Source organism: Peromyscus eremicus, chromosome 1 (assembly GCF_949786415.1).
Source record: "Peromyscus eremicus chromosome 1, PerEre_H2_v1, whole genome shotgun sequence".
NCBI classification, from domain to species: Eukaryota; Metazoa; Chordata; class Mammalia; order Rodentia; family Cricetidae; genus Peromyscus; species Peromyscus eremicus.
The window spans coordinates 31,531,492-31,543,562 of NC_081416.1; the positions used below are offsets into that span (position 1 = coordinate 31,531,492).

Genomic DNA, 12,071 nt, shown 5'->3' on the forward strand with positions numbered 1-12,071 from the left:
AGAGGTCTGAATTAATGAGCCATCAGTTGATGTGATATTTTAAAAATTCAGCAACTGGATGAGAAGTTAGAACCAGTCACTATTTATTTAAATTTTTCCTTTCAGGTCTTTTTCATGTTTGTTTTATGAGGCTGATAAAATAACATGGGTATAAAGGTTTCAAATGTTTTTAAAGCTCCATCTTTTCTTTAAAAAAAGTTTTTTAAACAAAAATCAAAAACTGGAGCAATGCTATTAGGGATGTATTTATCTAGACAATCAGGAAATACTTGAACACATATAAACCCTCATGGAGTCTGATCTCAACAGATGTCCGTTTTAAGCACCTGTTGGAGTCCACTCTACCACTGCCTTATTAAATGGGATGGAGTTTAACTTTCCAAAAGCAGGTGGCAGTTGGAATGTTAGAAATGTCCATTTGCTCCTTATGCTCCATTCTAGCTCACCAGCTCCTGGACCATTCTGGTGACCTTTGGATTGTGTCGTTAATGAGAGAGAGAACTCTACAAACACTTTTGGACTCACCAGCTTTGTTTATAAAGGTTCATTCGAAGTAGTTGAATTCACACAATAGGCAAATAAAGAAAGACTAGTGTTTTTCTACTTGTTGTCACCCACTCTCCGTTGTCTGTCAACAAGGGACTTATTGAAAAGGTATAACCGTAATTGTAAATTGAAGAGACTTGAAAGCTCATCTAAGAAGCTGTTTGGTGTACTTTGCGGTCTAACTGTTAAAGGTATTTGATGATAATGAGATAACTAAAAATGTCATAGAGAGTAACACAAAAGGTGCCATGACTGAATTGAAAATGATCAAAGCTATGTCCATACCATTTCCTCAAGTATGTTCTTCATGTCTGTGCATAGTACAGGACTAGATCGAGTCCTATTGGCCTGAAGGTCAAGGGTCATACATAGTGATTTCAACACTTCAGTTTTGAGACAGCTGAATGTGGTCCTGACCTGGCTTAGTCAGTGGGTTGATCATCTTCATCTTTAAGCCTTCCTGCCCTTTCTAAAAACAGCAGAGCATTGAACCAGGAGCTATTTTAAGTAACACATACTCAGTCTTCTCATTGGGTAGAAGCATATTTTGGCCTCTTGCCTATGTCAGATTGACACGTGTGCAGTTAGACTTGGATGCTAGTCCACACTTCTCAACACTCATATAAGAAACTTGCAAACATAAAGACACTGGGATTGTTAGCAGAGTCCGTGAGGAGATGTAAAGACTTTTATTGGGGATATGAATATGCTCCCGGGATCATCCATTTCAGACATTTGCACCTCAGTCCTCAGCTTTTCGGATCTGTTTTCCTAAAACCTATCTGGGATTTCACTCCAGAGACGCCCCCACTTGTCTCTGGATCCTGCCACTCTCGGTAAATACTGATAGAAGACACTGCCAAGCTGTGGATAAGGGAAACTAATGAGAAACTGCTTTCTAAAACCTGAACAGCAAAAACAAAACCAAGCAAGCCCAACAAATCCAAAACAAATCCACAAGGGAGCAACTCAAACAGTCCATACTCACAAGAAGACGCGTAGAAAAAACACCAAGATGTGACTGGTTTGCTAGCTGGACTTATCAGTCACTTGACTGGCATGCACTGGATACTCTGTATTTTTCTCCTTTGAAAAACAAGTACAAGTCTATGTTATTCTATACAGCTGGGACCAAAAAATTATGAGTGTGAGAAAGCACAGACTCTAAAAGCAAAATGGAATTGAAGCGGGTAAAGCCCCTGACACAATCATGCCATTCCAGTACACTCATCCCGGGTACTCGTGTCTGCACCTCTAAGAAATTTCCATTTTTTCACATCAAAAAATCCAGATATGAAGCCGAAGCTGCCTTCTTCGCCAACCTGAAGCTGTCTGATTTCAACATCATCGACACCCTTGGAGTTGGAGGTTTCGGACGAGTGGAGCTGGTAGGTGAATTTTCTTTGAATGCTTTTCAAAGTTTCTCTTCTTCCTCGATTTTTCCCCCCTAGCCTAAGAATCCCTCTTTTGCCTCTCATTATTAACTATTAACTATTGACTATTAACTATTGTTGCTCTAACTCAGAAGCAGACACCTTCGTGCAGGCATGTCAGAGATTGCTTAACAACGTGGGCTAGGATATGCAGTCACTGGACTCGAAACAAACTGCAAATTGCTTCTTAGAAAACTTTTAATATCCAATAAATGCTAAGCACATTAATTTAATCACTTTAAATTAATTTAAATCACCTTAAATCACTTTTGCCCCCGATTGTATGATTACTTCCTTCCTTAGTTATGATCAGTGCTTACTAACTTAATTATGATACAATTAAATTAATTAAATGTAAACACAGAAAAAGGAACTGAAATATGTATTATATATACATATCTATACACATAGTTATATAATTTATATATAAATAAATAAAATAAATGTAGTGGTCATAATTCTGTTATTCTATAATTGTAAGCACCTATTTAGATTATAGGGATAATGGTTTGGATGTTTTGTATAATTTATTTCACATTAATTATGTTTTATGTAATTTAGTTCACTGGGTAAATAGATACACATTATAGGACATGATGACATTCTTGTTCATTTGTTAAGCATATTGTATGAAGCATATTATATGAATGTGATATAAACAACATGAAATCAACTCTATTTTGCATTTGTTTGAAATGGGAACTTTAAAACCGACTTATTGCAAGAAAAATTAAGAAAGGACCTATGTCCTAGTGACAGAGATAGCCCCATTCCAGATAAAGATTCACTTCTGCCTCTCTGCTGAACATGAGGGAGTCCCTGATAGGAGACGCTAGTACAGTATGTTAGGAACTCCCCAGCATGTGTGAAGCGCAGTCAACAGTTACTGTTGCCACCCGAGGTCAGGAGGAATCCCTTCCATAAAAGTCAAGTGGCACAGGGCTATTTTTATGTTTGTTTTTATTGCTGTTTGGCTCCCTGGCTTTGACACAGGGAAAGATGTCATTTGCTGGAGTATTAGAAAAGGTCTTAGCACTAAAGTGTGTTGCCCTGAATCTGCATATACTCCCTGTAACATGGGCTGAAGCTATGTAAAAATTACTACTATTTTAGACATGAACATCCAAAATGTGCCTGTGAGGATCTGATTGTTGTTAATTATGGGTATAAAATTCAAGTAAAGGTCCAGAAAACAGACAGGCAGTCAGACAAATCTTCCTGCTTTTCTAAACTTTGCTGATTAATTAACGAAGCCTGTCATAATTGGTTTTTGCTGCTGTGATAAATGCTATGCCCAAAACCAATTTAGGGAGGAAAGAGTTTTTTGGGATTAACAAGTCTACAGACCATATATAGGACAGAATTCCTCTGAGCAGAGATTCTCAATCTGTGGGTCACTACCTCTTTGAGTCACATATCATATATTTACATTATAATTCATCACAGTAGTAAAATTATAGTTATGATGTGGCAATGAAATAATTTTATGTTTGGGGTCACCATAACATGAGAAACTGTCTTAAAGGATCACAGCATTAGGAAGGCTGAGAACCACTGCCTAGAACATGATTTGGAGGCTGTTTGATATAGTTAGTTCCTTAAAACCAGGTTTAAAGACTATAGGCAAGGAAGGTGAAGACGACTCTGTGGTTAGGAGCACACACCTCCCAGTGCCCAGTGCCCACACTGGCCTCCACCTCCAGGTGACATTAGGATCTATCCTGGCCTCTACAGGCAGTGCTCTTTGCACACACACACACACACACACACACACACACACACACACACACACAAATGAAATTAAAATAAAGTCTTTAATAAAGACTTTGGACAATAAAATAAAATAAAATAAAATAACTGTTTTAGTTGACAAAAAAACAGCATTATGTCTGTGGATTTCTAGAGAGTAACTTCAAGTTACTTACTTAGTGAAATATAGACATTGTCTAAGATGTTTGAAATATTGAAACTATTATATATTCAAATAGCTTTGAAAACAGTTGTGAGACCACTTCAAGTTGAAAAACTTAATACTGTATTGAAAATTGAAAACTTCTAGAAAATTCTCAGAAAAATATATGAGGCACAAAGAAATAGCCACAAAATTTAGGGAAGTTTAATCATATAAAAGGAAATACAGTTTTTAAAGACAAAATATGTATATGCATGTTCAGGGATACATGTGCATGCTTGTGTATGGACACAATTATACAGATAATTTCCATGTCAGAGGAGATACTCTACATACTTGCCTGATTTTTCCTTTCGGATATTATTGTTTACCGTTTTTCATAGGTACTTTAAAGAAAAACAAACCCTGAGCCTAGAGAGAGAGAGAGTTCAGCAGTTAAAGGTGTTTGCTGCTCTTCTAGAGGACCTGTAAATGTACATGTAATTAAAAATAAAATTATTTTTTAAAAGAACAAAAGAAAACCCAAAGCCTAAAGAATTATTAGAAATGTAGCTAGCTTGCAAAATGTTTATATAATATCTGTAAGTCCTTGGTAGGCAGGCATTAAGGTCAATGAATCCACTGGGATCAGAGACACATGACCTTAAACTCAGAAGTCATTTTGTGTGATCTTTCACATCCCAAAAATGTATTAGCAAACATATAAAATATCTAAAATGCATAGATTTTTAACACATGGAAAGAAGTTCTGAACATATTAATACAAAGTATGTAACATTTACTACTTGAACCAATTAATTGTTATTTACCAACAATAATTATCAGGCAAAGGATATTAAAAAACAACACTATAAGTTGCATGTAGTATCCTAAACATTCCCCAAATATGAGATCATAAACTCTCCAATGAGATTTGAAGAGTTCAGAAATTTGAAATTTTGAGCTCCATGTCCTACCTCAAAGAGGTAAAAATTTTTATAATTGTTACTTCTTGATACACAGATCACGCCTGAAGCATTTTGCATGAGGATACACCCAACCTGTTAATTTTAACATTTCCCAACTTCTTGTTTGTCAGTTTAGGTAAATTTAGGTGCAAGAGTATTTCTGTCAGGCGAATTTCTAAATAACTTACTTTTTTGTGGAGATGAGAACATCATAAGAAACTTAAAGTGTATTCAGAGTCCAGCCTCCTTTCTGTAATCTGCCATTGACCATATTTTTATCTATGTTCTTAACTGATGAGCTTTGTGATGTGTTCGGTGTGATGTGTTTACTATATGTCTTCTAGAAAACCAATTCTGTTTGCAATGTCACTCGTATGTATATCACATGTGTATACATTCAGTCTTTAAGACTACTCTGTAAGGTAATTAAATAATACCTTCATGTACCTTAATGTGCAAGGTGTAATTGTAAAATAATGAAGTTGGTTTTAAAAGTCCTAAGTGGAAATGTGTCCCGTTGCTTTATAGTAACACCCATAATCTCCTTCTATTTTTGTCAGAGGCACATGATTCAGAGAAGATTTTCCCACGAATCAGACAAACAACTTTGTAACCTGGCAACATTAGTTGTTGTTGCACTAAATATTAATTTATTCTGTAATCCTAACATTTCCTGTACCCATAAGCTATCCTTAGCTAAAATATAAAAACAAAATATAAGGGGGACATAAAGCTTTCTTTTCTTGCACTGTATTTTTTTCTACGTCATTTATGGGCGATTCAAAAGTTTAATTAGAAAAATTTCTTCTGGCTTTGGGAACTCACAGTTTGCTTCAAAGAGAGAATAAGATTTAGTCATAAGCAAAGTAGGATCAGCACAGGTTGTGTGGAAGAGGAAGACTGATATCCAGGTAAAGCAGAGTGGATGTAGCACTATAGTAAATACTTATGAAACCAAAGCATGAGAACACAGGCTTCCTCATAAACTTGTACTCCTTACTAAAATGATCAACCTTTCATTTGAAGCCTGTTTTATAATCTTCAAGTCCATGTCCAGTTTATTTTTTAACTTAAAAAATTATTTTTATTATTTTTTTGTATTTTTAAATTTTTTTTATTCATTTTACATACCAACCACCGATCCCCCTCTCATCACTCCTCCCATCCCCCCACCTCCTCCCCTGGACCCATCCCTCGTCCCCTCCTCCAACAGGGTAAGTTCTCCCATGTGGGGGATAGCTAAGCCTGGCACATTCAGTTGAGGCAGGATCAAGCCCCTCCCCCTGCATCAAGGGTGAGCCATGTCCAGTTTATAATTCTCCCCTTATAGCTTCTCTGAGAGGAAAGCACAAGGTGTGGTTCATATCTCACAGGAAAAAAAAACATCAAGATGATGCATTGGAAGTGGCAAAAGTCCATACAGTGAGAACTGTTGCTATTGCCCCAACGACAGACTTTTTTTTTTTAACTTAGAAGCTTTTCTGTCATTCTGGCTTCAACAAATGTTTAGATTCTTCCTACTACTACTACTGTGAAACAAAAGAAGTATATATGTTTCTGTCTTAGTTTCTTTTCCAGTTTCTGTGATAGATTATTCCTACCAAAGCAATTTAGGGGAGAAAAGATTTATCTGGCTCACAATTCCAAGTTACAGTCCATCATTTCAGGGAAACCAAGGCAGCAGGAACAGGCAGCTTTTACACTATAGCCACAGTCAAAAGCAACGAGCAGGGAGTTAATGCATGCATGCTGGTTTTCGGTTTTCTCCACTACTACTCGGTGCACAAGTTCCTGCTGAGGAATGGTGCCACCTACAGTGAGTAGGTCTTCTCACCTCAATTAATATAATCAAAACAATCCCCAGAGACAGGCCCAGAGGCCAGTCTGTTCTAAAGAGTCCCTCATTGAGACTTCTTTCCCAGGTGGCTCTAGATGGGTCAAGTTGACAAACTATCACAGACCATTAAATTCAAAATAAATTGTTCTAGGGCCAGTAATATGGGTTAGCAGGAAAAAATAATTGTGGAAGTCTAAAACCTGAGTTTGAGTGCCACCTAAATGTAGAAGGAAAGAACTGTCTCCATAAAATTGTCCTCTTACCTCCACAAGCACACCATGGCATGTGTGTGCCCCTACATACACGACATATACACACACACATACACACATACACACACACACACACACACACACACACACACACACACACACACAGTGTACATGCATACATACACATACACAGAGAGAGGCGGGAGGAGAGAGAGAGAGAGAGAGAGAGAGAGAGAGAGAGAGAGAGAGAGAGAGAGAGAGAATAATATTTTTTCAAGAACCTGAACTAAAGTTAATACAGAATGGCTGTGATGATGATGATCTCTGCTATGTATATTGTTTTGGCAGGCTTTCAGATTCCCCTTTTCTCTAAATATTTTGCCATTCATGTTTTGGTGGCAAAAAATGGCTGTAGAGGAAAGATAATCAGATAACATAACATGGTAAAAATCTGGAGTTAGATGTTGGGAATTCCTGTTACCAGCTGTGCATGCTTAGTCATTTACTTAACTCTCCTGAGCCTCAGTTTCCTTTTCTGTTAAATTAAGATAATAATAGAATGTATCCTTCATAAGGTTGTAACAATTAAAAGAATTACAGTCACCACAATAGCATAATATATTATCTTTGGTATTTTGCATTGTGTATTTGATATTATGTATTTCAATGTTACTATTCTTCCTGTAATAAGTGTCACTTATTATTAAAATACACTCACAGTAACCATCTTCATTTATCATTCCAGCTGTGTTAATATAGAAAATTATAATAGAATGATTTTTCTTTTCTTCTCCCCATTGCTAAGCTACATTTCTTCTCTCAGAGGAAAACCCTGAGATCTTCAAGTGACCTTCAGTGATAGACCTTATTAACTTCCCCTGAACCACTGAAGCTCTTTATTTTCTGATCTACCATGAGAAATGACAGGGAACAGTTCCTAATCTTCCCTATGCCGACCTGTGGGCACCTGAAGTAGCTTCCTTTTATTTATCCATTTCTCTTCTAAACTGCAAAGCCAAACTCTCAGTAAGGAATGGTTTTCAGTGCAGAGCCCTGGATCCCAGCCATTTGCTTCCTACCCTTTTTTGACTAGGATATTCTAAAAGGGCAGATGAGAACCAGACTCTTGTCACAGGGTGTGCTTAGGGTACCTCTCATTGTTTTTGTAAATCCTAAAGTTAGATTCCCTGAGTGGCAATAACCATCTTACTTCCAGAGGCCACATGTGTGTAGCAGAGTTCCTGTATTCTCCAAAATGGCATCCAGGACACTGGCTCAGCATTTTTGCAACCTCTTGGGTATGCACTTCACAGGCAAGCAGGCGTGGGGGGCCATGTAAAGCAACTGGTAACAAAATAGACTCAAATGATTAAGCAATAAATGAAGTGATAAGCCCAGTGCAGAGCCATCAAGGTTTTGTTTCATCACTCTGAAAGAAGAGGAGCTTAGCTCCAAAGGGACACCCTTAAGAAGATAAAAACATTTTAAGAGCTCTTATTGGCAACCCACACAACAACAAAATGGAATAGCCATGGAATTGTCAGGTAGCCTACAAGTTTACCTTATTTTGACACAGCCTTTGTCTGTCTGTATTCTCCCTTGCATAATATTCACTGTGGAATTATCTCTTTGCTTTCTGTCTAAAAAAATTTATAAAAGATAATTGTTTATAGTATTGATTCCTAAAGAGGAGAAAGGCATTTAGCGAAATGGTGAAAGTTTACTCCAAAAGATACTAATGGAGCATAACTGAGACGCTGTTATGGAGCAGAACAAAGATACTGTCGACTCATCTCTTTTTCTTTCATTCTACTAGATCACTTTATTGTAATAATTCACAAATGAGCCGGGTGGTGGTGGCACATGCCTTTAATCCCAGCGCTCGGGAGGCAGAGGCAGGCAGATCTTTGTGAGTTCGAGGCCAGCTTGGTCTACAGAGCGAGATCCAGGAAAGGCACAAAGCTACACAGAGAAATTCTGTCTCATAAAACCAAAAAAAAAAATCACAAATGAAAGCATCCCACAGCTAGACTAAGGTAGCCACTCAACAAATACGTGGCCAGTTCCAACCTCTACACATTGCAGTGAACGTTTCTACATAATATAGTTAGAAAGGCCAGTCTGAAGCTATGGATCTTCATTTGTGGTTTTATACTTTTACTGTCATTTATATTTTTCTGGTTTATCCACTACAAAAAAGAAAAATTCCATGATAGAGTTGAAACTAGAACTACTTCTGAGGTAGCACTTCACCCCAGTCAAAATGAGTAGCAAATACTGGGAAGGATGTGGGGATGAGGGAGGAACCCTCATTCACTGCCAGTTAGAGTGAAACAAATAGAGCCATTACGGCAATCAGTTTGGAGGACCCTCAAACAATTAAAAATGGAACTACCATGTGGCCCAGCTACTCACTCCTGGGCAAATGCCCAGAGAACTCCACATTCCGCTGTAATGATATTCACACATTCATGTTTATTTGCTGCTCTATTTTACAGTACCACAAAAATGGAACCAACATGCCCATTGACTGATGAATAGATAATGCAAATGATTTATACGTACAAAATGGAATATTATTCAGATGTAAAGAAAATTAAATCATGAAATTTGTAGGAAAATGGATAGACAGAATGTATACTATTAAGTGAGGTCACCCAAACCCAGAAAGATAAAATTCATATCTCCTTTCTCATATATGGATCCCAGTTTGAAATGTGTACATGTTCATATGTAAACTGCTATTAAGTGTGGGTGCAGTTTAACATTTAGAAAGGAGACCAAGAAGGGATACCTAGTATTAGTTGATGCAGAGGGACAGACTGCTGGAAAAAGGACATATGACTCATGAAAGAAGACGCTGGTGTCAACAAAGCTAGTTTCTCTGCAGAAATTATGGGCAGTAAAATCTAGCTGTATTTTGATGAGGGAGTTAATTCACCTCGTTCATATAGACTGTATATTCAATTGTGCATCAACAGCTGTGATATAATCCAGACTACATGAAGGAGAGCAAATACAGCTAATATCATACACATCTTTTGAATTTATAGGAATCTTATACACTGTCTATGCATTCTTCATGAAAATTATTTAAAATTATTATCTCAAAATAACAACTATTTTCCCCTCCAAACTTAGATGTGATCCTAGGAAAAGCAGTCTAAATATAGAAGGCATTGGATACATTTCCCTGTGGCTTAAAGCAGTTCATCTCAAAGTTAACATTTAGATCATATGTACTTTTTTGTTTCCCAAATCACAAATTTACTTTTTTTCCTAGTGAAAGTATGGGCTTTGCCGGGCGGTGGTGGTGCACGCCTTTAATCCCAGCACTCCGGAGGCAGAGCCAGGCTCACAGCCTCCTGTAATGATATCTGGTGCCCTTTTCTGCTGCAAGGACACATGCAGGCAGAATACTGTATACATAATAAGTAAATAAATCTTTCAAAAAAAAAAAAGAGTAACCAGTTTGTGGTCAGCCTGGGTAAATGAGACCTTTTCTGAGAACAATTAAAAGGCTAACAGCATGTAAATTCAAACGTAGCTCTACAATTCTGTCCCTTACACAGTGACTAACAGATTGTTTAGGTGGCATTGATCCTAGAAACAAGCATCACTTCTCTTCTGACTCAGTTCACTTCATGCCTAGATGTAGTACTCATCCATGAAAGTTTTACTTAAACACATTCAGAAGAGGATCCTATCCATAAGCAGGAGAATGGTCCCTCTGTGTATGTTGATAAAGCAGAAAATAGCCATAGCCCTTAGCTAAAAGGGAAATATATTTTTATGATAAGGTTTACTTCAATATAATGAATAGGTTTAATCTTACTTTCTGGAAAAGTATGAAACTTACAATGCTGTATGAATTTAGGTGGATTTATCAATCGTACATAATTTCTACACAGACATTTAATTTATTGTCAATTTATAATATCTCCTTCACATTAGCACCCCACATAGGCAATAACAAATACAGCTAATTGATCTGTAGACTGCATAAAGTCGGGAGCTTTTGTGAGCCAAATGACTGTTCTTTTTTAAAATTTGTATTGGCATATAACCGTTGTACAAAGTGTTGGGTTTCAAAAGACAGTTTCTTTTGAAGGTAGCCTGTACTTTGGCAATATTCATACTCCTTCCCTCCTTCTGTTTAGGACCCCTCCCCTTTTCCCCAGCCTTTCTTCTCCCATCTTTCTTCTGATTTTACAACACATACACTCACACTAACATGTGATTTTATGTATATTTAAAGAATTCAAAAGCCCACAATAGCAAAAACATGTGTTATTTGTCTTTCTCTGTCTTTTTTATTTCACTTAACGTTATTTCCAGCTATACTCATTTTACAGAAGATGACATAATTTTATTCTTCTTTATGGCCTTAGCAAGCTCCATTGGATATATGCATGGATTTTTCTTTTTGCATTCACCTGTTGACAGATTCTAAAGGCTGATTCCGTAATTTGATCACTATTAATAGTACTACAGTAATGGATGCATAGGCATCTCCATGTTCTCTTAACTTAGAGACCTTAGGATGTATGAACAGAAGTGGTATAGCTGTGTTATATGAAAGTACTGCTTTTAGTTTTCTGTGAAACCTCCCTTATGATTTCCATGGTGGTTGCATTCTCACTAACAGAATTTGTTGTTTTGAAAAGTTCTTACCTATGCCTATATAGTAAAGTATTTTCCTTTAACAGTATTAGAGTTTGGGGGACTACAGTAAGGACTTTAATCCATTTTTAATTGATTTTAGTGTGTGGTAAGAGTAAGTAGTCTGGCTTCATTCCCCAGCAGATAGCTATCCTGTGTTCCCAACACCATTTGTTGAAGATGCTACCTCTTCTCCAAAGTATATTTCTGGCTAGAGTTGTACTGTTTTACTTCTGGGCACTCTGTTGATCTTTTATCTGTTTTTAATGCCAGTACCATGCTGGTTTTGTTACTATGGCTCTGTAGTATCACTTAAGTCAGGTAAGACGATACCTCCAGGGTTGTTTTTGCCCGGGATTGTTTTGGCTATCTATGATATTCTCTGCTTCCAAATGAATTTTAGGATTGTGTTTTCCAGTTTTGTGAAGAATGTCATTGGAGTTTTTACTACAATTTCATTAAATCTGATCGCTGTTAGAAATTTGACCATTTTTAATATATTAATTTTGTTGATGGACAAAC

The 12,071-nt window shown here is 37.0% G+C and overlaps 1 protein-coding gene and 1 long non-coding RNA gene across 3 annotated transcripts in view; one reads left to right on the forward strand and one right to left on the reverse strand.

Annotated features, from left to right (window-relative positions):
- The window catches only part of Prkg1 (protein kinase cGMP-dependent 1), a 1,191,370-nt gene that overhangs the window by 1,138,236 nt on the left and 41,063 nt on the right, over window positions 1-12,071 (forward strand). For both annotated transcript variants that reach the window (XM_059259056.1, XM_059259048.1), the window contains exon 10: window positions 1,838-1,934. In XM_059259056.1, coding sequence (XP_059115039.1) covers window positions 1,838-1,934 — 97 coding nt within the window. The remainder of the gene's footprint in view (window positions 1-1,837; window positions 1,935-12,071) is intronic.
- Window positions 1-12,071, reverse strand: part of LOC131907987 (uncharacterized) — a 46,335-nt gene that overhangs the window by 15,542 nt on the left and 18,722 nt on the right. The window lies entirely within an intron of this gene.